This window comes from Sphaerodactylus townsendi, linkage group LG02 (genome assembly GCF_021028975.2).
Source record: "Sphaerodactylus townsendi isolate TG3544 linkage group LG02, MPM_Stown_v2.3, whole genome shotgun sequence".
In the NCBI taxonomy this organism is placed as follows: Eukaryota; Metazoa; Chordata; class Lepidosauria; order Squamata; family Sphaerodactylidae; genus Sphaerodactylus; species Sphaerodactylus townsendi.
Genome location: NC_059426.1, coordinates 48,260,478 through 48,286,694, shown reverse-complemented (window position 1 = coordinate 48,286,694; position 26,217 = coordinate 48,260,478). Strand labels below are relative to the sequence as shown.

At 42.7% G+C, this 26,217-nt stretch overlaps 1 protein-coding gene across 1 annotated transcript in view; it reads right to left on the bottom strand.

Moving 5' to 3' along the window:
- LRP1B (LDL receptor related protein 1B) overlaps nucleotides 1–26,217 on the bottom strand; it is a 353,740-nt gene that overhangs the window by 312,290 nt on the left and 15,233 nt on the right. The window contains exons 4-6 of the mRNA XM_048484494.1: nucleotides 23,216–23,359; nucleotides 20,676–20,912; nucleotides 8,980–9,160 (exon numbers count right to left, since the gene is read on the bottom strand). Coding sequence (XP_048340451.1) covers nucleotides 8,980–9,160; nucleotides 20,676–20,912; nucleotides 23,216–23,359 — 562 coding nt within the window. The remainder of the gene's footprint in view (nucleotides 1–8,979; nucleotides 9,161–20,675; nucleotides 20,913–23,215; nucleotides 23,360–26,217) is intronic.

The window sequence follows — 26,217 nt, the reverse complement described above, 5'->3', positions numbered from 1 at the left end:
AAATATAATAATATTTCTAACAGACTGTAAATGATCCAGACAGCTAGCATTTGCTATACAAATGCCTAATAATAATAACAACCTTAAAAGTAACTTTTAAAAAGTGTTTTAGCTTTACAGATAACACTCTGATTTTATTGTGGGTTTATTAGGCAGATTCCTGTAACTACTTTTCGTGGATTCCTAGCTGACCTTCCTATTACTTCAATGTGAATGGTCAACCTTGTGAATGATCAACCTTCAGTATGCTTCAGGATTCTCTGCCACTAAAAAAAAAAAACCCCTAAGAATTTTGACTTGTCCAGACAAACACAGGTTAAGCAGTACAATATGCATGAGATCTATCTATATTAAAAATGTTCATTTTGCTTTAGGAAGAAAACGTTCTCAAATCCACAGCTTGTTTCAACTTAGGCTGTTAGCAATCTAAAGAGTGACATGCCAGAGCTAACTGTCTTCCTAACAAGTATTCTATGAACAGCTTCCTTTTATGGAGACAGATCGCTATGGGTCGCCATGATAGTCTGTCTGTAGCAGTAGAAAAGAACAAGAGTCCAGTACCACCTTAAAGACTAACAAGATTTCTGGCAAGGTATGAGCTTTCATGATGCTGGAGGAAGGAGCTGTGACTCACAAAAGCTCAAACCCTGCCAGAAATGTTGTTAATCTTTAAGCTTCCTTCTTTGAATTCTAATAATAAAGTGATGTGTATACCAGATTTAAACACTATATTTATGGATCAGTTTGATTGTAAAAACACCGTTTGTATTCCTAGTTTGAGGCCCCAGAGGGACTAGCGCAAAGACACAAGACAATACATCACTGAACTGTACATCTTGAACATGTGAACATGTGAAAATTGTCAGAACATGTGTTTAGATGGACAAAATCTAGATGACAGGTGGACCCTCCTTCCAGCAGGTGCCGTGTGCATAATTAGGGCTGTATGCACAACTGTGTACCGTGTGCAAAGGCAGATAAGACATGGGCACCTGATTGGCACCTCAATTGTATATAGTTGGCACAGACTACAGGGTAAAGTGTGCCTGGAAACACCTGTGGTCTGGCGGAGCACTTTGACAGTAGTTAGCAATAAACAGAACTGCACTGAGTGACTGTGTGTCTTTAGGTTCTTGTTTGCATTGCATCCTGCAAGGTGACCTACTCGCGAGTAAGCCGCTGCTTCAACAGGTTATGGGCCCAGATTCTGCCCTTGCGTGAGTAACTGTTTGAATTGCTGTGTCGCGAAACAGTTCTGGCTACACCATGGCTCGTCTTTTGCTGGCTTGCCTTCGAGCTGACTAACAGAGCATAACTATGTGACCTGGTTTTGAAGATGAAAGCTTATCTTCTGCGTGAGGATTTGTGGACATTTGTAGGAAACTCCTTACCCACTAGCCCACAGCTATACAGATAAGGGCTGAGGAAGTGAGCATCCATCATCTTGGCAGTGGAGAGCTCCCAACTGCTGTATATCAGGGCCTTGGCGTCTGCATCGAGGAATGCTGGAACTTACTCAGAGGCGCCTACCAGCCTGAGTCTGTTGGCATTAAGGTCTTATTGACAAGACAACGGTTGCATCACCTGAACAAGTAAAGGTGACTCTGTCTCTGAGCACTTATAGAAAATGAGGACTTTATTTTCTGAACTAGCTGACCGCGTGGTCTGCTTTATGAGGATATCGCGATCAAAGCCTATCTTACTGATTTCGGTCTAAGGGCAGATACGTGGGGATTGTTGGTCAGCAGCTAACCTCCAGGCGGTGGCGGATGCCGCCCAGCCCTGGACTATGTCATCGCACCCTCGAAGCTGCTGGATTCACGAAGCTGAAATACGGAGGGAATTCCAGAAGGAGTGTTGCTGTGCCACAGAAGGAACAAACTCCACTGAAAGTTCTTTCCGTCTTGCCAGCTGCTTGTCGCGACCAGGCTTTACTTGCTGGGTACTGTGGAGCTCCTGGCCACCCTGGCAAAGGCGAGCATCGCGTAGAAAGTGCTGTGGACGAGCGTAGAAGCCGAAGCCAGGGACAGAAGAAGCTGGTCCCTTGGGAGAAGGGACTCTGCCTCTTCGCCCGTCTGCCTTTTTTGAAGTCGCGATTTTAGCTTGACAGGGACAGAGATGGAACTTGGCTCCATTGACTCTGCCTGTTCTATGCATATCGTGAACGTGTGAGCATTTGCTAACAGAGGATCCAGCTGATATTCCCCAGAGATCACACTGCGTGTGTTTGGCAAGCTGGGACTCCAGCCTCTGTGGGAGGAAGCAAAGGAACTGCGCCGTGCCAGCTTTGAATGGACACATTAAAAGCGTCCTCTATGTGCCCTTATTTGACTATTGTTGTTACTTAGGTGTTGCGAGGAAATGACAACAGAATTGGGTATGTTGTTCAGATTTTGCAGATCAAACATGTACCCATTTTCTAAAGGAGATGGTGTAATGCTTGGTAATGCGCAAGGTAAGCTTCTGAACGGCTTGTATTATTTAGAGAACTGTGATAAGAGTACTGTCTGTATGTGTCTGAGAGGTAGCCAAATTAACTATCTGTGTCAAATGCTACCTCCTCATGATCCAATTGCATACATTTACTATCATGTGTGTTTTGGCCATATGAACTTCAGATCACTAGCCAACCCTAGTAAAGAGTGTTACCCAATCCCCAAGAAGGGTGAAACCCTGCAAAAGTTTCTGGAGTGCTCTGTGTATGTAGACAGAGCGAAGTGAGAGAGCATCAGCTTCAGCTGCCAGAAGCACCAGAGGAGTCATCGTCCGTCCACTCCAGCTGGGTCCCATATGGATCCTAGCAGGGCCATTTCGAAGCTCAAAGCCAGGAAGGCTAAATTACCTTATTCTGTTCTGTGTGGCCAGCTGACACGAGTAGGTACACGTATTCCCCTTTCCTAAAGTCAAAGGCTGGCGTTTCCCTGGTTCAAGAACTGGGTGGGAAATGGGTGGAGAAGGAGGAATGGAGTCCATAAAGGTGACCTCTTTACAATCAAGACAGAGGGGAGAGTTTACCGGTAATCAATCGAATTTCAGTCATGGCTTGGAAAGGAAAGGGGAATTATCCAGCATACATAAACGAGACCACGTTTAAAATTGGAATGAGGAGCAGAAGGGGTGTCCTGAGAAAAGGAAAATTGCTGTGTTAAAGAGATACAGGAAGCAGGGCATGTTGTTAGAATTGCTGATTTGCCCAGAATAGCTTCTGGAAGCTGAAGCCATAAATACAGCTACATATGTGCTTCTAGAATAGGATGTGCAAGTGCTTCAGTTGTAGAACAAACCCCATATTTTTTCTGATGTATAAGAAAAGAACCACTGACTTGACTTAAACATGAGAATATTTGGAAGTAGAAGCTCATGTGCTGAATTGCCACCACAACGAGGAAAGCAGAGTGACTAAAATGGCAGAAACTTTTGACCTTTGTTGGCTATGAGCCATTAACTAAAGGTTTTAGATTCTTTCTCGTTTTGGAAGAGTTGTCATTTCCAGGAGTGCTAACTTTATTTAAGCATCACCGATTTCTGGAAGAAGATACTACTTTCCGAACACTGAGGTGTTACTGCCATTTACTGAGCTTACAGAACGGTTAATGTGGACAGCAGGAAACTTTGCCAGCTGCTGTTCAAAGGTCCAAATCTCAGAACACAGAGAATCTTGAAAAAAACGACCAAGAAGCTAAACAAAACTGACTCCCACAGATGAAGAGTCAGAAGGGAGGAGGTGGAGCGATACTATCCCCGCACTTCCAGAGAACTAAACAAGGGTGTATTTTCACCTGACCCGGTATGGACATAAGTCAGATATGTGTATGTGTGTCAGACTTCTGTCTATGAGCCAACCTCCTATGCTGAGAATTTTATCTCTCCCAAAAGAAAGAAAGAAAAGTGGGAGAGGATGCTATGGAGCCGAGACACAGTACCCGCTAATGAAACAGAATCATTTTTTACAAAAGGCCGCTTTACCCGAAACAGAAAGTGATTGGTTCTAAATGGGTGTTCAGGAGAAAGCTGTTGCCCAACAATAGATTGATTTACAAAGCTAGAATCGTTGCTCAGGGGCTTTGCCCAAGAAAAACCTGAGGAAGAAAGATTATTCCCCCCCACAGCCAGGCCAGAATCTTTCACGGTCTGTCCTTGCTCTAGCGAGCAAATATGATGACATGAGGATTCGCATGCATTTTGATTTCCAAATATTGCTTACCTAAATGCCCCATTAAAGGCAGAGCACGTCTATATGCGGCCCCTGCTGATTAACTGAAGGTGATAGACCCAAAAAATGGTTTATAGCTGGCGGATTCCTATGCGGCCTACAGTTCAAAGTGGCAGGAACTGAGTATTGCTGCTTAGATGCAAAAGCACTGAAGAGAGTGAGGGTTTCATCGTGCACCTCTGCTGATGCATGTGTATATGTGAGAGGTCAAGCATCAGACAGAGAGAGAGATCATACTGGTTTATATTGATGATATATGTTATTACATGTTGCACAAAAGCCTGACCAGCAGGCTGACAACATCTTTAAAGGAACTGGAGTGAAACCTTTGGTGGTCCAAAGACCACAGGTGAAATAACCCACTACCTAGGCATAGATATCCAGACAAAGCGAAGCAACAAGGCTTTAACTTTATGTGTCAGAAGAAAGAAAATAGAAGCCCTTAGTTAAAAAAAAGCTGATTGGAAGGTGGCATGAAAAACTGCTGTAACACCAATGACTGTAAGGTTCTGTAAGGGAATCGATGCAAGAACTGTGTAGTGATCCAGAACTATACAGGTCTCTGTTGGGAGAAGTTTACTCCACATTGTGCAAACTGGACCAGCGACCAGACCTGGCTTTTGCCGTAAGCATTCTAAGCTGACATGCTGCTAAACCATTGCAGCTATGATGACTGGATAAGTCTGACATTTCGTGTGATACGGTATCTAAATGGCACTGCTGAACTTAGGGTTACTGGTCAGAAGCTGATAAACAGAGTAACATGCTATGTTAGCTGCAACTGATAAGCTCATTTGCTGGCGGTAGGAGCCACAAGTCATGCACAGGTTTGTACAATAACCTATGCCAATGTACCCAGTATCCATGGCAGTCCCATAGATAGACAAACCTCTCAGTCAGTCTATCAGCTGCTGAGGCGGAGTTCTGTTGCCATCTCTGAAACATACCTTGAACTGGTATGGATAAAGGCATTGTTGTCAGAGCTAAGGAAACTGTTCATCGAAAAGCCAATACCCAGGTGTTGGAAGATTCACAGACAGCCATTCATCTGGCAGAAACCAAAAGAAACTAAAAGGCTAGGAACTAAGTACATAGGCGTGGAAATATGAACAGAGTGCGAGATTAATTTTTCCTTCGGGTTCATTAAGCTGCATTATGTAGATTCTAAGTTGAATGTAGCTGATGCCTTAACCAAGCCTACTGCAAAAGAAAAATACAAGCTTTTGTGTGAGCAGCTGAATGTGATGTCTGTATCAAATGTAAATATGTAAAGTCTGTCATACCGATTTTGGAAGGGGTGTCAGAACATGTGTTTAGATGGACAAAAACTAGATGACAGGTGGACCCTCCTTCCAGCAGGTGCGTGTGCATAATTAAGGCTGTATGCTGGCTTTATTGTACCGTGTGCAAAGGCAGATAAGACATGGGCACCTGATTGGCACCTCAATTGTATATAGTTGGCACAGACTACAGGGTAAAGTGTGCCTGGAAACACCTGTGGTCTGGCGGAGCACTTTGACAGTAGTTAGCAATAAACAGAACTGCACTGGTGACTGTGTGTCTTTCGGTTCTTGTTTGCATTGCATCCTGCAAGGTGACCTACTCGCGAGTAAGCCGCTGCTTCAACAAAAATAGCTAGACAAATACCTTAGTGAGGCAACTGAGAAAGTTGAAGATTGCCTGATTTTCAAATTCAGCTGTGATGAACAGGGTCTTTACTTGTATTTGTGATTAAAGGATAAACAGCTGAATGACATTATGAAATTGCTTTACTCCTGTTCATCCTGACTACTAGAGAGACTACTACTATATGACTATGGTTTCTGTGAGAAACCATAGTCATATACTGTGACTACACTGTGCTTATCCCCAAATAGATTGAATCTATAACCAATATAGTTTTTGTGAATGTTTACTTTTATCTCCACATCCCCCCATTATACATGAAGGCTACGACACAGAATTGAGCTCTCAAACAGCCCATCCAAATGAGGGGGGGAGGGCTGAATGTTTACAGGGAGATATGGACAGTCGTGCCAAGTGAATTTGTCCCCTCTGCAAGGAACAAGTTTGCTGGTGGATGGGGCAGAGGTGCTGGCACTTAGGGTCACTATCCACTCACCATAAGCTGCGGGGTCACCTCTGTAAAAGCCACGGGGGTCCTGGATGCTCCCCACATCTCCGGCGCTCACTGCGCGGCTGCCAGGGATTTACCTCTCTCCCGCCTCCTGGCCGCGCGGCAAATTAGCTCCGCTAAAAAGAGCAACTTAAAGTTGTGGGGAACCTCGGCTGTTCTTGTAGCGCGGCTGATTAAGCTGTGACCGCGCCAGCTCCACGGCCAATCAGGGGAACAGGGGCGCCATCTTGTTAGAGTAGGGTGTCCCCGATCATAAAAGTGCTGCGTAGTGATGGCGTAGACTGCGATGTGCGACACCGGCAGTACACTTTCGCGGAAGGTGAAGGCGTGTGCACAACAAGAGCGATCTCCAACATTTCTTTTTTTCTTGCTTTCGAGCTCTCCATGGTTGTGCTTGAGGTTTGCAGCGCCCATTCAAGACACAGCCGGTTCTAACGGAGTGCGTTTTTCTTTCGTTTTACTGCCCGAAATATTTGCTTTCATTTCGATCTCGCGAGAAGGTGTGCAGCGCCTTTCTGGTGATGTTACGCCGCGATGCGCCTTGTCTGAACCAATCCCACAACCAAAAGCGTTCCAGCCAATCGAAAGCGGAGACCCGCCTTCAGATGGCCGTGACGCACAAATTCTCCAGCCAATCGGAACGCTCTATTCCCCCTATTTCCATGGAACTTCTGCTCTTTGCTGCCCGCGCAATTTTCCTGTGGGGAACAAATGTCTCCGTGGTCAGAAGCCGCGGAGGTTTTTCACTGCGGGGTCGCTGCGGCGTTGTGATTTGAAGAGGTAAGTGGATAGTGGCCCTTAGTCTCACTCAGCTCTGGGGGAGAAACTCGGAGGGATTCAGGCTGCTATGGAGCAATGCTGGTGTCCACTCGGATGCCAGAGGGGTGAGGGGCAGGCCAGAGTTATTCCTGAAGGTGGAGCCAATTTTAGTTGGCTTCTACCCAGGGTTTAGGCCGCAAAGACTACAGCCTGGGGCTTGTAGTTACACCACTTCATTAAACCCTGTGTATGGTTTCCAGGTGGTAGGGCTTTTTTTATCCTTCTAGCTGCCTTCCTGTAGCACCTGGAAGCCTTCTGGAGGCAGCCCAGCAGAACGGCAGTAGCTCTATCCCTGCCTGACTCCAGGACTGGATTGGTCTATTAAACCATTTGAAACGAAGAATTAAATATAAGAACGAAGAATTAAATATAAGAACATATGCAATAGGAATGTGGAGGTTGAAGATTGCCAAATTTCAAACTTTACTACCAAGCTGCAGCATTAATATGGTTTAAGGAATGGATGCTGCTTAATAAAAGTCTGGGATGAATATAGAAGGATGACAATTATTAAAAAAAAACCCTTAGTGGATATCATCACATGAAATGGTACTACTGAAAGACATAGGCTGCATAGATTATTTGAGGTATAGGGATATAGTAAAGAAATGTGAAGGAAAACAGATTCCAAAGGAAAGACATGAAATAGTGGTGAATGGAGATCAACGTGATTGGTTTTTATGTCATCAATTGAAAGAGTTTAAAGAAGATAAGAAAATTGGATTTGAGCCACACAATTCTCAACTGAGGGAGGCTTTATGTACAGAGGAGAATTTTTTAACAAAAGTAGAAACCCCTACTACTAAGAGATAGACAGAAAGAGTTAAGGAAAATATGATAATATGGGCACGAGATTTGGGGAATTATAATTAAACTGGAAGAATGGGATAAAATCAGGAGAAAGAACTTAAAATTTATGTGTTGTGTTCATTTGAAAGAAAAAAATTAAAAAATGTTCTACTGCTGGTATTTATATCCAGTAAGACTAGCTAAAATGTATACAAAGATATCTGATATGTGTTGGAGAGGTAAGGAAGAAAAATGGTCTTTACACATATGTGGTGGGGATGTAAGAAGGTTAAATGATTTTGGTTTGAGGTTTATAAACTGATGAAAAAGATATTCGGGTATGATTGAAGCTAAGACTGGAGATGTTTCTGTTCAACATACATGATTCAGGAATTTGTAAAAAGGAATGAAAATTTATACTCTATATGATTTCAGTGGCTAGGATTTTAATAGCAAAAAACCAGGAAATCTGCCTAAGTTTCTTCAATTGAAGACTGGCTGAGTAAATTGGCAAGAATACACCTCAATGGACAAACTTTCTACGTTAATAAAATATAAGAGTTTGGGGGGAAAGTTGAAAGATTGGAACTTCTTTAATAATCCAAGTGAATTTCAATACTTGTCAGTGAATCTGCAGAACAGAAGAGAACGTTTTGTTATTTAAAATGACACAAAATGTATTAAGTAAATAATGTAAGGATTGGTTAATACAGTGATGGTAATAAATATTTTAAGGCACAACTTGGATGTGAAGAAATTGATTGTTCAGAATTTATGTTCTAGTAGGAAGTTTAGTTGAAGAAATTGATCTTTTTCTTCTCTCTTTCTGATTGAAATTGTAGATAAAGGATATGGTATGTTTCAATTTGTTTGTATTTGAACATTAATAAAGCTTATTTTTTAAAAAAGAAATCCATCCTGCATTGACTGTGACCAAATAGTAGAAGAACGAGACACAACACTTTGATGTATACATTTCAAAAATGCATATTTTACTAAAAAACAACAAAAATATCCATACCCATTAACAGGATCCACAACAATTCCTCGAGGGTGAGACATGTCTCCTTCTAACAGAGTTTTCCGACTTTGAGAGGCTTTCTCTAATCTTGCGACATTAATCGTTTTCCTGTAGCCATCATTTGTCCAAAAAAGATTATTTCCCATCCAATCGACTGCTATGCCTTCCACATTATCAAGATCTGTTAAAAAAACCCGTAATATTATATATTTTTCAGACAAGACAACCAGAAAAAACATAGCAGCATGGATCCAATCATGCACGTCCTTCAATGGAATGACATGCCTATTTGCAGAAGAGGAAATGGTGATATCCACCAATGTTACCCTCTACTGCATATCGCCACTTTGCCCTGTGGTCCCTGACAGCCTGCCGACACACAAGAACAGGGGTCCCCAACCTTTTTGATCCTGTGAGCACCACTGGAATTCTGATCCTGTGAGCACCATTAGAATTCTGACGCAATGTGGTGGGTACAGCCATAGGAGGCAGCTGCCGCCAGAGAATGGTCGCCACAGCTTACCTTTAGACACACAGTGAAGATCTTGGTGTCGTGGTGACAGCTGCTGCCAAAGCAACATTTATAAAAATATGCAACACCAATCTCCAGTGGCCAGTCAGATGCCTTGCTGAGAAAAGCCCCACCAGGCTCCACCTAGTACTTTCTAAAAGTACTAAGTGGGCATCAGGACAGTTGTCGCTGGGCACATGGCACCTATGGGCACCATGTTGGGGAGCCCTGCTCAAAAAACATTTCCACCAATGGAGAGCAAATGAAAAGGAATAATTGGGTGGACACATCTACCCGCCCCTCTAGGTTTCAGGCAACAGTCAGTCAGCTTGGTAGTCATATCATGAGGGAACAAGAAAATCCCACAGTATAAAGTCCACAAATAGTTGGATATACACCAAGTTTACAGCATACCATAGGATTATGAAATATAAGTGACATGTCACCTTGGGACAGTTATTCTCCTTAAATTAGTCATTCCATCAGGGTTAATAGACAGCCTTGGATAAGTCACCACTTGTCAAGGTTATTAGAAAACTAAAATGTTGCTTTGAGCCCATTGGAAAAGGTATAAAATAGAAATGTAAAACACACACACACAATTTGATCAAAGATATGGACAAGATGGTTCCTACATGAAGGCTGTAATAGGGTTGCCCTCTTTGGGTTGGGAGATTCCTCCAGATTTGGGCAGTGGAGCCTTGGGAGGGTGGAGTTTGGCAAGTGGATGGAACCTTAGCAAGGTATAATGCCTATCCGCACTTCAAAAGAGAGATCTCTGTCATCTGGAGATCAGTTCTAAGTCCAGAGAGCTACAGGAATGGCATCTGTTGTTGAAGAACTATATATGCTTACCTAAAAAATAACTGTCCAAAAAATTAAAATGTACAAGGCAACAACTGGATTATCTTTTCAGATCATTAGAACAAAAGATCTTTAGAACAAAAGATCTAACAATATGCTAATTCTTTTCAACTGCTTTCAGTTCCTGCACTTTCAGTTCCTTCCTGAGTGCCATTAAACCTGACATTTTCCAAATAATTAAGTCTAGCAGGTACAACAATAAGTTTATTAGAAAACGAACCCAGCCTCTGATATAGTATGTTAATTTGGTAGACTATAGTTAAAAAAAAAACTCTTTAAAGTAGCTAAGGGATACTGTTAATGGGGAGGGGGTTGTCATAAGACTAGAATTAAATTACATGATATGCTATTTTAAAACAATACACACCCTGTGTCCCTCCCCCAGTTCCCACAAGCATGCTATTGATCAGGCAGTTAGGGATACCACATTTCAACAATTAACCCGTTTAATGTAAACGGGAATGCAATTTGTGCTTCGCTGATATGACAACACACAGCATAACTCTTTTCCCATGAACAACTATATAGATCATTCTAAAAACAATTAAGAGACAATATCCACACTGGCTTAACTGCTGGGGAACATCTGCCAGAACCTCTGCACAATTCAAGGGATTGTAAATCATATTTTCCTTTCGTGTGGGACAACAACCAAATTTGGAATGCACTTAGAACCGTAGTGGTGAACCTTTGGCACTCCAGATGTTCATGGACTACAATTCCCATCAGCCTCTGCCAGCATAGCCAATTGGGAATTGTAGTCCATAACATCTGGAGTGCCAAAGGTTCGCCACCACTGACTTAGACTGTTCCAACTGTGCTCCATGGGTAAGGGTTGCAGAAGATGAAAGAGATGATGACTGTAACGAACTTGCCCCACCCTGAAGGGCTGGCGTACAACAGGCCTAATTGAGAAGGCCTTAGCAACAGCCAGAGTAAGAGAAAAAGGCTCCACAAGCAGAGAACCCACCTGATTGGTTGGGAAAAGACCAATAACAGGCCAAAGCTAGGGGGAGCTAGTGTGCTTACAGCACTTAGAGTGAGGACAGTGCTGATCCGAGTCTGTCAGAGAGCAGTCCAGACTGAAGATCAGTCAGAGCAGAGCAGAGTCTGGCAGAGAGGAGTCTGTCAGCATTGAAAGAAAAGGATTCTGTCTCAGCAGAGTTGGCTGACAGAAGTCCAGTCCCTGTCTAAGCGGTGTATGCTTGACAGAGAGAGGAGGCCCTGACTGGGTGCAGATTGAAGTGCCCTTCAGGAGCTTGGCGGTTTTAAAACTGCCCAGACCTATCTAGTCTGCCTTGCCCCGTGTGTATCACCAGAATCACCAGTCTGGGAGAAGCCAGTCCAGAGGCAGTGAAGCCATATTAGGACTAGTGGGAGAGAGGGAGGCCAAGTGTGCCAGAATCTCCTGGAGAAAAGCTTGGACTGTGTGTTTGGAGTGTGATCAGTGGGTATTGGAGGAGGAATAGATGTCTGTGTGTGTGCAAAGGGAATTTATTAGTTTTAAAGCTTAAATCTTCCCCTTAAGGAGCACACCTGCGTGTGTCTGTGTGCATATGAATCTGAAGTAACATCTTAAGCTCTGAAACCATTAAAGTGTAAGAACCTCTTTGAGTCAGTATTTTTAAGAAACCTTTTCCTTTAGTTCTCAAATATAAATTCTGTTTTTCATATGTTTAAGTTACCCCTACCAATGCCAGCCACCTGCGTTTTATGTGTAGAGAGAAGGATTGTTATTGTGCCTGTCTGCGTAACTAGATTCCCAGCCAGTTTTTGAGTTCCCTCCATTTTTGTTAAAGGGACTCTGAAGGACATTCCCGTCAGACCAAATTAGTGTGTGTGTACATGTGAGAGTGGGATCGCTTAATGTTTCCCAACTTGGCAAACCAGTAGCAGTTTGGGGGATTTCTAGTTTTCTTTTCTTTTTATGGTGGCAGCGAGGTAAAATAAGAAGATCCCTTTACCCTAGCTTGAAGGATAGTGTGGGGATCCTTTAAATCTACATATCTCTCTCTCGCCCTCCTTCTTCTCCCAACGGGGTCTCGAAGTTTGAAAGGGCCTCTCTCTTTCCCCGCGTATCCTTATCCTTTACAATGACCAAGTGAAATTTGAGAAAAGCTGGTGCTAATTTTCCCAACTCACTTAGGATGTAATACCTTCTAAACGTTTGCATTGCTTGCTGCCATTTTCCCTGTTGTGGAACTGTTAATGGTAGATAGCTATTGTGGTTTAGAAGTTCTTGATTTTTTAAAGCCCTCACCAAAAAAAAAAATAATCCCTCATGTGGCACGTCAAGGGAAAAAAAATGTAAGGCTTCCTTATTTAAATGATATCACCCAAGGGATCACAAGCAGCATCAACTAATATAATCCTCAAACTTAACCCCCTTTTTTCAAATAATTACCGCTTACAAAAATTTAACTACTATTTATGTAAGTCTGTTATCTCTATTAGATACTAGCCACTGAGTTACGCTTTGCAAGGAAAAATAAATTTTATAGGATAAAAGTTTCCCTAAATATTTCTGCCTCAAATCATCACAACAAAATACATAAGGAAAGTGTGCACAACACTCACACGAAGATCAAGGGTAGTCTTACTTATGGGGCATCCAGGACAGCTGCCCTTAGCCTTGCACTGGGCAAGCCAACTGGATTACTGAAGAATTAAGTGCAAAGATCAAAACAATGTTATAATACAGTTCAGAAGAAAAAGAATGGCATTATCACAGCAATGGGAGGCTTTGTGAATGAATGTGGATTTTAGCTGTAAACCTAAGGACACTTTCCTGGAAGTAAGACCTATTAAATAAAATGGGGCTTAATTCTGAGCACACCAGTTTAGGACTGTCTCCTCAATTAGGTTTGCAAACTCTGGCCCTTGGAAATGCACCTCCGCCGGCATGAAGTATGCCGGTGGAGGCTCAGGGACTGTTCGCACGCTAGCGTGCACGCAGCCCTGACTTCTCCTGCAGCCAGAGAGGCGGCTCCGCATGGAGCCGCCTCTTGGTGGTCCCTCTCCACATGGAGGTCCCTCTCCGCATGGAGCCGCCTCTCGGTGGTCCCTCTCCACTCACCGTCTTGTGCAGCGTCCCTCTGGAGGACTGCAGAGACCCGTCCACGCTGCCCTGGAACCTCTGGTGAGTGAAGCCAATGGGGAAAACAGCGGCTTCCTGGCAGTGCAGTTCGCACTGCACCGCGGGGAACACGCTGTTTTTCAAAAACCTCGCTCATTCAGGGGCAGCTTCATGCCGCCCGGCGAAAGCCAGGACAGCGCTGCTGCGCAGCAGCAACGCATCCTGTGCAAACGGTCTCCCAGGGATGGCATTTTTGCCGTCCCTGGTACGCTGTATTTGGCCCGTGGGGAAAGGGCCTCTCAGTGGTGATTTTTGAATACTAGGACCAATGACCTTAACCTCACAATTGTTAACTTGATACATTTACTTAATATATCTAACCTTTATATATTGAAACTAAAAACAGATAATCTGTGTCACTGACAAAAGCAATGGATTCATAGAGTCTACATTCTTGTGCATGACATTTTTTGAGACCACTATTAACCATATTCTCAAATCTCTGGCTTATGGGGTCACAGTAGGGTAGCTTGGCAAGAGAGCTGGGGGTGAGGACATGAAGGCATTTCTACATATATATGATGCCAGGAGCAGCAGCAGTGTCTATGCTGCTTAGAGCAGTGGTGAGCAAAGAGTACTTTAAGTGAGATCAGGCAACCCTACAATAGAAAAAATAAAGGAGATCTGTGACTGTATACCCCACTTTTAACTAAAAGGTAATAAAATTAAAAGGTAATTAAAAGCCTCTTTCCCAAATTTGGACTGAGGCCACAGCACAGAAGGAAAACGGACTACACAGAATGCAAGACCCCCACAATTGTGATTTATCCAATGGGGGAAAAACATACTAATAACACAGAGTGGATGTGGTTTAGTGGCCCAGCAGTTGTTTTCCATGCACAAGGTTCCACAGTCAATTCCAGTAGGCAATAGAGACCTTAATAGACCAATGGTCTGATTCAATATAAAGCAATTTTGTGCATTGTGTCAAGGTGGGAGTCAGTGCAGATGAAACAAAACTGGAGTGATCACTAGGGTCACCACGGCCAACTCTAATCAACACTCTTGCTGCAGTGTTCTCTTCCAGCTCTAGCATCCAGACAGTCTTCAAAGACAGTTCCATCTAGATATTACAAGGGAATGCATCACAGTGGCAAGATCTTTCCTGCCTAGGGGGGGGGGGGTCACAGCTAGACAACCCCTCCCCCTTTACACACACACAGATCTGGCAAACTGGGTTTTCAGGATCAATAACTATAAATCTGGTTTGTGGTCTCTGTCTCTGCCTGAGTGGCACTTACAATGTAGGTACTTGAAGGAAATTGCTCTTAAGTGGTACTCAGGTATTGAGTACTGGATACTTGGTATGATTTGACTGCTTAATATTTGCTAATCTCCCTACTTAGAAATCAGTAGTTATTTTTCTCCTCCCAAAATACTAGAACTTGAGGGCATCCAATGAAGCTGATGGGCAGTAGATTAAGGACAGACAAAATGGAATACTTCTCTTCAAAGGAAGTGATTAAAATGTGGAATTTACTGCTAAAGGATACAGGGATGGCCACAGGCATAGACATCTTTAAAGGGGGATTACACAGATTAATGGCGGATAGGTCTATCAGCAGCTATTAGTCATGGTGACTAAAGGGAAAAACAGTATGGCAGTTGCCTATGACTTGTTCATTGAGTGGTCTTCTGTGCAGGCACACATTGGGACTGCGTCTGTGCAGGCCATCCATAGAAAAGATTTCCAAAACTTCCTAGCAGACTAAGAGTGCCCTTCCTCCTTCTGGAGCTTTCCCGCCAAAACGATCACATGACCAGGAGGAGAGGCACTACTCCCGCAGTTCTCTTCATGCCGCCACTGGAGATCCCAAGAAACTAAGTTCCAGAAAGTTGTCAGCGAGGCAGGAGGGAGCCTGCACAGTGCCTGCACAGAATGTGTGCCTGCACAGACGACCACTCAATGAACAACAGTAGGAGGCAAGTGCAACACAGTTTTTCATCTTTGTGGATTCTGTACAGTCCCACATTAGCAGATTAGCAAGCTCACTGAGTTAAGGAGGTGGGTGGGAAGCTGTCAATGAAAGAGATCATACTAGGACTGCCTTCCCACCCATCTTTTAGCATTTCATATCGACATTCACCCAGAACTGTCTTATAATAGGGAACTCTCTAAATGTCCCTCCTGAGATATTTGCGGGAAAGTGACAAAAAAAAGCAGACCTCCATTTGAGAGATGTGATATGTAAAAAGGCATTGAGCAGCCATGCACTCTGAACAGAGTGGGATAGCTTCTACCCATCCACAAGGGCGGGCAATGTGAAGATGCTGACCAGTTATTCTTTGAGCCCAAGAGTCAGACCGGACCCCAAAAAGTCACATTTGAGACATGTAAGGAGTGCACAGATGTTTGGCACCAGAAACAAGTATAAGGATAGCATTGAGAGCCATGAAGACTGAGATACAATACCTGAGAGGGGATCCTGGCCAGGACATCAGACATCCTAACATTATAAAAGTTCATGAATAGAGGAGGCATAGATTAGAATCTATATGTTCCCATTCCACTACATATTGATTTTTTTAAAAAAATGCTATTATAAAGAAAGCACGAGGAAGTGCAAAAAAAATCTACGAGGATTATGCCTGTTTTTGTAAAATATCCTTAGAAACCCATTAAGGATGAGGAAAGTTTAGAGTTTGAATCCCAACCAGTGGCCAAAACATTATAATCAGCAGAAGAAGCAGGGCCCAAACCCTGTTACAGCCCCATGAGAGACTTTTCCACAAGTTGATTCCATATGGTCCAAATATCCCAAGTTGAGCAAGGGAAATATCCAGGTTTGGCCAAAAAGTTCATATAGTTCCCAGTCCTAAAGCGGATTTGTCACGCAACATTACCCTCATCCCGGATTTTTCAAAAACCGCTAAAATGTTGATCTTTTTCCAAAATCCTGCATTGAATTGCTTCCATGCAAAGGCCACGTGAGGAAAACCAATTTTTTTTTTACCAGCCCACTGCCTGATCTCCCTGCCTTACATCATGAGTTGCAGCCTCCCCCTTTCCAAAATGTTCTCCAAGCAGGTTTTCTGCCCTTTGACAGCTCTTCAAGGAGCCAAGCAAGAAAGCCAATGTGGGAAAGCATGAACGCTCAACCTGTTCCAGTTCGCTCTGACCACAGCCAGCTCTCGTTCCCAAAGGGATCCTGGGAGGGGAGGGGTGGGGAAGGGCCTGCCTGGCAGGATGCTCTCATTCTGTGAAAGCCCCAAAGACCAGTCAATGTTATTTGGTATATCATGGTGGGGGGAAGTGTCTCATGCTGTGATTTCTTGAACACCTTTAATGTGGATGGGACATAGTGCTCTGCCCAGTATTGGTCAAAAGTTTTTACTTTGTATAGCACAACATGCTTGCCATGTTGCTCATTGCACTGGCTCCTTTCCAAAGTTATGCAAAAGTGGTGTGTGTGTTCTGCTTGGTTTTCCTGCAGGTGCTGTGGATCTGTCAATCATAAGCATTGTCTTTGGGAGGGGAAAGAGCCAATCAGAATGCAGCAATTGGGGATGTTCGAGCATGTGTGCTGCATCTATGTTGTAAAAAAAAAAGCTGGGCTTGTGCAAAAGTATTTGGAGTATTTCCTCCCGGTCTTAACTCGATTCCTTCACAGAAATGGGCACCAGTGCAAAGGGAGAAACCAGGATAAAGTAGACCAGGATTTTTAAATACTGAATGTAATCTGGTATAATTATGCAGTGCGGAATCGATCTTAGAGGTGCAAGCTGTGATAGTGAAAGAGTGGCACTTGCCACTCAGAAAAACCTGAGGCCACTGTTTCAATGCAGGAAAGGAACTGATTAAAACTACCAAAGTCATCAGCAGGAGTGCAAATAAGTAAATACGCACCACAATCATGAAAGTAGTGAAGCAGGCCTGATGTGGCCAAAGAAAGGATGCACAGAATAAATTAACCTTGTGCAAGCTGCAGAAAAATCTGCACAGCAAAAAAGGCTACGGGAAAATTATAAAAACATTACCCTGCTGAGGGATTAGAAAGGCATTCCCCAATGATGGGTGTTCCTGTCAAGAAAACACCCCCCACCACAAAAAAAAGGACAAACCATGGAATGTCTTATTGTTGGGCAAGGTCAAATAGCCAGGGCCTTCAGTCACAGTATCTGGAAGTTGGGCCCCCATTAGGTTAAGACAGCACAATTGTAATTTATTCCATGACTATGTGGAATGTTTGCACAAAGCCACAATGATGAACCTCCATAGGCAGTAAACCTCTGAATACCAATGGCAGAAGATAACATCAGAAGACGGCCTCAGCCTCTATACTCTGTTGTTGGGCCTCTATAGGAAATGCCTGGCCACTGTGTGAGATGCTGGACAAGATGGGCCACTGGCTTGATCCAGCAGGGCTCTTCTTATGTTCTTATTTCTAATGTTTACTTTAGGTTTCAGGTGTGCCTTCCAAATGTTCAGTGACACTTCCATAGTCTTAAATATTCTTGCTGCTGGTGTGTAGATCATTTTGATTACTTTTTCTTTTCTTTTTTTTTTGGGGGGGGGGTTCATTTTAAAACCAAAACCAGGAGGGAGGGGTGTGGGAGTAATTTATGTAGGGCAATTTTGAAATAGATCTGGGTTTCAATTGTTGAAAGGGGCCATATTCACAAAGGTGTTTATCTAGAATATGCATGAAATCAGAGAAGGTACATTAACAGGCTAGTCATTCCATGCATCACCTAACGCAATTCATTCCTGTCTATACTAGAAGATCTGCCAAGAATAACAGTCGATGTGATATGGCTAGAGGCAATATTAATTTTTAAAAAACATGAAAAATACATTGGCAAATGTTCTGCAACAGTCTTTTAGAATTAGGAAACTAGATTGAACACCATCTAGTCCAGGCAACCAGCTTTGATCTTAGATTTTAGCTAACCTTAAAAGATGCAAAAAAGTTTTCCTATTAATTATGCACCATAATGCTTATGCGGCTCCTACTTTTGACAGTACTTGATTATTACAAGGATTAAATATTATTTTTCAGAATTCATTGTTAATTAGAATCATTCAGTTTTCAGGGCTAATGAAGAAAACATCCATTTAATATAGAATGAATTCATTTCAAAAATTAAGAAACGTGTCTTTTCACTCTAGAAAAGATCTAACTATAAACTATATCTCTTCCAGGTCCTGGTGATGTACTATGAAATCTGTGCTGGGAAAGTAATCTCATGTACACAGCCACTGCATGTTGGTTATGCTACCCATGATCTTCTCTCTGCCAGAAGTTATGATTCTCAAATGTTCTCTCAGTCCTCTCCTATGGAGTTAGATCATAGGTATCAAACCAGTGAATTATGAAAACGATAAGAAATCAAGTGTATCTCATGATGAGATGGCTACAGAAATTGCCACAGTCATCCTGGGCCTCTCTGGGATCCCTCACAGCAAGATGAAAATGAATGACCAGGGTTTGCAGGATAATGACTTTGGACCATCTTCAACTATCCACATTACATCGGGCATTTTCTTCAGCACAGGAAGTGTATGAGAGCCAAACTAAATGTGACAGTGAATGCAAATTTGTTTGAATTGTTGTGATACCAGTATTTCTTAACCATTTTGCTGTGCACTTGTTGGTGCATTAACATGTGCTACTGTTCCTAGCTATGGATTTTGCAATTGGGCCACTAAGTGGTTGAAGAAACTATAGCAAGCAAATGTAATTGTAATGAGCTGAACACATGAATGGGGTGACAGATGTTCAGCTAATAAGGACACAGCCCAGACAGGTGGAACCCAACTGATGAATGAGTGGAGCCATAGCAGTTTGCCAATACTTGATGTAACATGAATACAATGTCAAGTTATCTGTTCTGAATTTCTCCTATCCTACTTTCTGTCCCCTATCTTGACTCCACACCCTCCTTCTCTCTCTCCTTCTCTCTCCTTCTCCCTTGATTTGTAGCTCCATATATCCATGCTCTCTGCTTTCAATAAGGGTTTTTTTGCCCCTGGGCATCCTTCAGACACCCTTTGCTCCTTTCCACTCACTACCAGGTTTAGATCATTGTTCCTACCAAACTATGTCTCCCATGTGGACTTATTCTCCATTTCAGCCCCTCCTTACCCATTCAGCGACTCCTTACCCATTCATTCTCTTCATACTCTCACATCTTTCCTATTCATTTGGGCACATACCTGGATTATCTCAGTTAGCCTGGATTAGCCATGGGTGGAATACATTTCAAAGTAAATTGGACAAGAGGGATTCAGCAGAACATGTCATTTTATTTTTCAGGATTACAATGAGAATTGTCATTACGTTTCACTGCTGAGTTGTTTTAAATTACCTTCTAAAAATTACTCTTATATTTTGATTGATCAAAATTGCTTTTGAAGTCCTCCTGCATTTAGAATTACCTTTTGACTTCATTCTTGCCTTATGTCCATTATTATGTCAATGAAGTTACACACAGTTACCTATCTATGTTACTCTCTTTCTTTCTGGGAGGGTAACAAGTCTAGTCATATAAGCTAGTCATATTCAGGTATACAAGGGCTAAAAGATCTCTGGAGCTGAACTAAAGGACCTGCACATGTGAGGTTACTTACGCAGATAGACATCTTCTCTTTCCTTGAGTAATAACAGGGATTTTATTGCTGCTGTCTGAATGGGGGAAAGGATTAAGAATGCAATTCCTTGCCTACAGCCTAAAGTGATATCATCCATAATTCTACCACTTCATTTCTACAGCATGTATTGGGGCTCTTTCATGCTCCTACACAGGTGTAGGTGGCAGCTACAAAGACTGAGGTGTGAGGACTCATAACCCAGGGTTTTGTTATTCTGTGTGTTGCTGGCCTTTCCCGAGAATCCCTTGGACTAGGAGTTCCTGACATCACTTGTTGCCTTTGATTTATAAAGAAAATGGCTTTTTAGGTATATCTGGATGTGAGCAACCCAACCATGAACTAAAAAAAGATCGTTACACTAATTATAAAGTGCCCACTGCAACAATATTCACACTACCAAGCATGCTTTAGAACAATAACACATTTTTAGTATGAAAATGGCAAAATACATAGCTATGAATTTGCGACATTATGAAATAAAATATATTTTAAAATAGAGGACAATACTATGAATGTCACATGCTTGGAAAATGTTCTAGTTTTGATCAGATCATTTCCTGCCCACTCGTGAAATATTTCAGATTTCCACTTACCATCCTTTAAGATTGTTTCACGCTCTGTGCCGTCAATTTTCTGACGTCCAATCAGGAAGCTGGTAGTGTCAGCAAAATATATGTAATTGGTCTCAGCATGAAAATCCAGAGCTCGAGGGTTGACAAGGTTTTCTATGGGGATCATGTATTCGTCCGCTACTTTACTATTCAGATCCATTCCCCGAATAATCCCTGGACGTCCCTTTCCATAAAACAGGAACAACTCATTCTTCGGTCCTGCACAATAAATATTACAGTATAAACCACCAATACTGCCTAATTTCTGTACAATGAATACTGTCGCTTTTTAATTTACTGATATAATTAATGTTTTTTTAAAAAAATCCATACCTAGAAATTAAATTCTCAAATATTCTTAATGTATCTAAACTCAAGACAACTGGTTAATTACATTATCTTAATTAAGACACAAATTACTCCTGAGACTGAGTTATGCCCAATTAATCACTGCCTTCTTGGTAGCAATACATATTGCAAAAATTCAGTAGATCATAGAATAATGTTATAGCCAGAGTAAAATTGGCATATATAATCTTGTAGACATTTTACAGTTTATTAAGTTCTACTGGCTGCTGTAGGCAGCATGCAGCATCCATTAACTCTAACAATATTGTAAACATTAGCAGATATCCCAGACTATGCCAAATCCTTCTTTTGAAATCAGAGGCTGAAGCACAGCAACAGAAGGCAAACTAGAGCTGGATTATTTTGCCAACATGAACATGCAACATGCAGGTATCAGTCATACTGTCTCTCTGTAAAATCCCTGTTAGTTATGTTATTTAATGCATTTTAAAAAGAGTGCCAGGCTCCCCTTATACACGGAACAGGCATGTGTATCCACTGAGGCAAAATAAAACAGAAGTCCAGTGGTACCTTGAAGGTTATCAACATTTATTTCAGCATAAGGTTCTGTTTTATTCCCCTTTATACAAAGCTTCCTGGCTGTGTTTTAAGATACATGTCTGGATATCATAAACACCATTTAGTTCAGGGATCCCCAACATATTACCTGTGGGTACCGTGGTGTCTGGCACCTGTCCTGTTGCTAACCAAGTGTTTTTAGAAAGTGGGCAGAGTCTGATGGGGCTTTTGCCCGTCAGGATTTCTGATTGACTACAACACAAGGACACTCACTGTGTGACTGAAGATAAGCTGTATGTAATCAAGAAACTATTTAAAAAACATGTTCATTTAAAAAGGCCTCCTAAAAGGTTTCGGCCTGAAATGTTAAAGAGTTACTATAAGAGTTAACCTCACTCCTTGATCCTGTGTGGTTGACTCCACCTCCTGTGGGAGCCATTTTGAGGTTGGCGACTCCTCCTGGCAGCAGCCTTTTTGTGATTGTGCCCATCCCTGTGCATAAAAATCCCAGAGGAACCTAAAGGCTATATAAGGTTGGGGACCCCTCCATTAGGGATTCAGTGTGTTTTTGTGATTTAGTGCGTTATCTAGAGTGTCACATCTGGAAATCTGCATTAATATCTGTGATCACCTATAATACCTTCGCCTTGTACAAGTCATTTTATCTGTCAAGATAATATGAGAAAGTTATTCATTTATTCCATTATTTTATTGCACCCAGAATTATTTAGAAACTGTTACCACTGAACAGTGACAGGCAAGTCAGGTATACTTAGGCTGCAGGAAATTCTGGAGACAGCCAGACTTAAGGTTAGATGCCTCTGAAAAACAATAAGTCCACCACATTCCCATCCTATCTGTTGTAAAATAGCACAAATGTATTTTGTAAATATAATACAGTTTCCTCTAGTTATCTATGTCACACCAGCTTTTCTTCACTGTGTATATGATTCTATGCTAACCCAGACCAGAAAATGACCACATTGCATTTCGTTTTAAGGATATCACTGCCACCGGCCACAGCCAAAATCCATTTTTTTCCAGAGAAGGGAAATGCTTCAATAAAGTTACCTGAACATTTTTGTTGAGCAAATGTTGAAAATATAAACTCTATTACGGTTACTGTTTTTAGCCATGAATTAACATTATTTCAATGACTCCTGTTTTTTTAAAAAAAATTCTATAGTTTGCACAGGTCAAATTCAGTTCACTTTAAATCGGCAACAAAAAAAATCAAGAAGTTCTGGGACATGTTAAGGTTACAATTAACAGTGGCCAAAACTCCTTAATGCAGCTCAGCAAGGATTTTGCAGGATTACAACAAAGACCATCACTGCAGCACATTGTAGGAGACAAGGATAACAAGATGTAGCTAGAAACTCAAACGAGAGGTTGCTGTTGTTTATCACACTGCTGCCACAAGTCTGATTTACTCTCCTTTATTGCTTCAGGGCACCAGCCAACCGATTAAAAAAGGAAATATAATTTTAAAAGGCACGTGAATAAAATGGCAGGTGCATATTGCCAAGCTCATTTCACTGACTAGCAAAGCTAGAAAGCGCTGCTGTTGCTGTTGATGATGATGCTAATTAACACTCAAAATCCCACTCTGAAATATTAGCTGCGGGGAAAGTGTTTGATTTTAAACAACATACTTTTGCATGACCTGCCATCGCTTCCCAAGACGAAGCCCATCCTGCAGCGACAAGTCCTGGTTTTGTAGCTGCTGCTGAGCAGACAGATGTGCAAGCATCCCCCTGGCATTCCATATGGGTCTAGTTCACATGCATGACTCCTGACTGCAACAAATGAAAAACAGCAGGTTGAAAATCCTTTAAACACAAGGTTGTCATAGGTAGTAGTCTGGAGAGAGAGTAGGAGCAAAGGGACAAATCAGAATACCTTTTGCTTCTTTTTCTGCACCCTCCAAAGCAGAAAACTTTCAAATGGTGCTTAATAGAACAACAAACAGTATGTGATTCGCGCACATTACATACCTCAGATTCTAACAGGGAACCGTTGCAGTCATTATGGTTAAAACTGTCTCAACAAATAATCATGAGCAGGAAAATAAACACATCTCATAGGGGTACCTAGACCATATTATAATGGTATGCAGAGCTTGCTTTCAGTTCCTATAATTAATTATAATTCTTCATTCATTCATGTCTATTCAGTGCTGCTAGTTAAATGAGATTTCCTCTGCCATCTAATGCTGCTGTAGAGATATCGTACATGATGGCTGTGTGACTTTAACAGGCACCAATTTTGCAGTGCCAATTATGCCACTGAGATTAAAAAACACAACCCCCATGTTCATATGGACATACTTTTAAGACTTGTTTTATTAGTTCTTTCCAAGTAGATCATTTCCCACCAGGTTTACCATACGGAAATGCATATGTATACTCTAAAACAAGGATCCTTGTTAAGCCTGTTGACACTTTTTTTGGAATTTCAGGGACAAAAAGCTAGCAATAGAAATCAAGCACAAAATGATTGTGAAAGTGCCCCTGCTGCCTGCTCGCCTCTGTCTCCCTCAGCTATAATGTGCTACCTATTATGTCTCCACCAGTCTAAGAACCATGGCATGGGCAAGAGTTGCTACACTCAGGCCCTCTTTCATGGGAGCAGTCAGCCTTAACAACAGTCTCAGAGACTCCTTACCTTTTCCCTGCCTGATTAGGGATCCCTCCTTTTATCCCATTCCCTCTGGCCTTAGCCTTGTCCCCAGGTCACCTGGGCCAATCTCTCCTCATCCTTCCCCAAGTCTTGATTTGACCTGGCTGGGTCCTGTCTCTTCACTCTTGGCCTTGCCAGGTGCATCCAGTTAAATGGCTCCATCCAGCTCCAGCTGTCTGCCAGAGATTCTCTAGTGTGGCATGGGGAAGCTGTTGTCTCTTTGTTGCTGGCTGATGATGTCATCAGCAGGCAACTAGAAGTTGCTACAGGGGTTGGCTGTTCAGGTTTTAACGAAGTACCTCCTCCTCCTGTGAAGTGAATGAAAGTTGGCACTGGACCCTTGTATGCAGGAAGAGATATTTTGTCAAAGAACCAAATGGTCACCTGGAAATCCACTGCCAGGTGCAATGGAACCTATCAGCATCATAGCGGAATCACTGCTTCAAAACTACAGATTAAGGTGGATATATTTGTACTTCTGCCTTCTCTATGATTTTTTTTAAATACACACTTATTTTTCATGTCATAAAAATATACTATGGTCATTTCTGCTCAGCACAATTATACTGGGTTACAATCGGTATCTCACAGTCCGGGTCTATTTTATCCCAGTTTCTCCCTTCGCATGGCTTCCTGTTTCTGTGAAGGAATCGAGTGAAGACTGGGAGGAAATACTCCAATTTCCTTTGCATGATCCCGCCTTTTTTTTTAACAGCATAGATGCAGCACACATGCTCGAACATCGCTGGTGTGCTGCATTCTGATTGGCTGATTTTGTATTTACACCACAAGTGTATCCATGCATGCGCAAACATCCCCAGTGTCCTGCATTCTGATTAGTTGTTGTTTTTCAGCAGCAGCAGGCCAGTGGAGTGATAAGGCCAGTGCAGATCTCAACATGGCAAACAGCAGCAAAAAACAATGGGGCACAGCATCACATCACATTCCCACTCACGTTCTCATATTTTTGTGGAAAACAAGATACTTCCCCCCCCCCCCATGATATGCCCACTAACATTCTTAACAAGTGCACATCTTCCTAGCACTCCAAACAACCAGTACATGTACAGAAAAGAAAACACAGATATTTTGGGACTCCACTCCTGATTAAGCCAGGCGAAATGGCACCCGGTTGGTACCTTGAGCAGAAATGTGCTTAGGGAAACATTTCAGGAAGGGTGGGCTGCAATAGCCAGCAGCTCAGCAGAGTTGAAAACTGACATGACATCAGGTGGGGAGATCAGGGGGGCTGGTGGCAAGGCAGGGAGCTCAGGCTGCTGGGTGGGAAAAATAAACTGGGTTTGCTCCCGTGGTGTTTGCACTGTAGCGGGTTCACTGTAGGATTTTTGAAAATCCTGGGATGAGGGAAACATCACAGGACCAACCCGCTTTAGGACCGGGAAGTGTGTGAACTTATTTGTCAAACCGAATATTTCCCTTGCTCAACCCTGGATATTTGAAGGGTGCAGAAATAAGATGCACCTGAATAACCAGGGGCAGCCATTGCTGCCATGGTGAGCAACGCAGCAAGATAAGGGGCATGCATGGCCTGGCGGCAAGCTGCAGAAACGGGTGCAATGATTGGCTCCCACCGAAAAAGGCGGGAGGAGCCTGGGTATATCTGAAGCGCCTTCCCGGTTCAGCGCCCTTCCGGCGGCGAGAACCAACAAAGCGCGTGAGTGTAGTGTGTTTGGCGATCTCGCGTAAAGGCCTGGAAGGAGACTGGCCTTTTCTTTCCCTTTCCTTTCTTAGCTGATTTTTCCCATTGCTTCCTCTGCCCTCCCTGCGGCTTCTACTCGTTTCAACCTTTTCTTTTCTTTTCACCTCTTCTGGAAGCGGTCTACCGCTGGCGGCAGCCGCCATGGGGCGAAAGGGCCAAGAGCAGGGGAGCCTGCTGCTGCTTGGCCGGCCGGTGCCATCCCGGGCAGAAGCTGGCGTGCTCTGCTGAACAGAGGTCCGGGCCCAGACTTTGGCC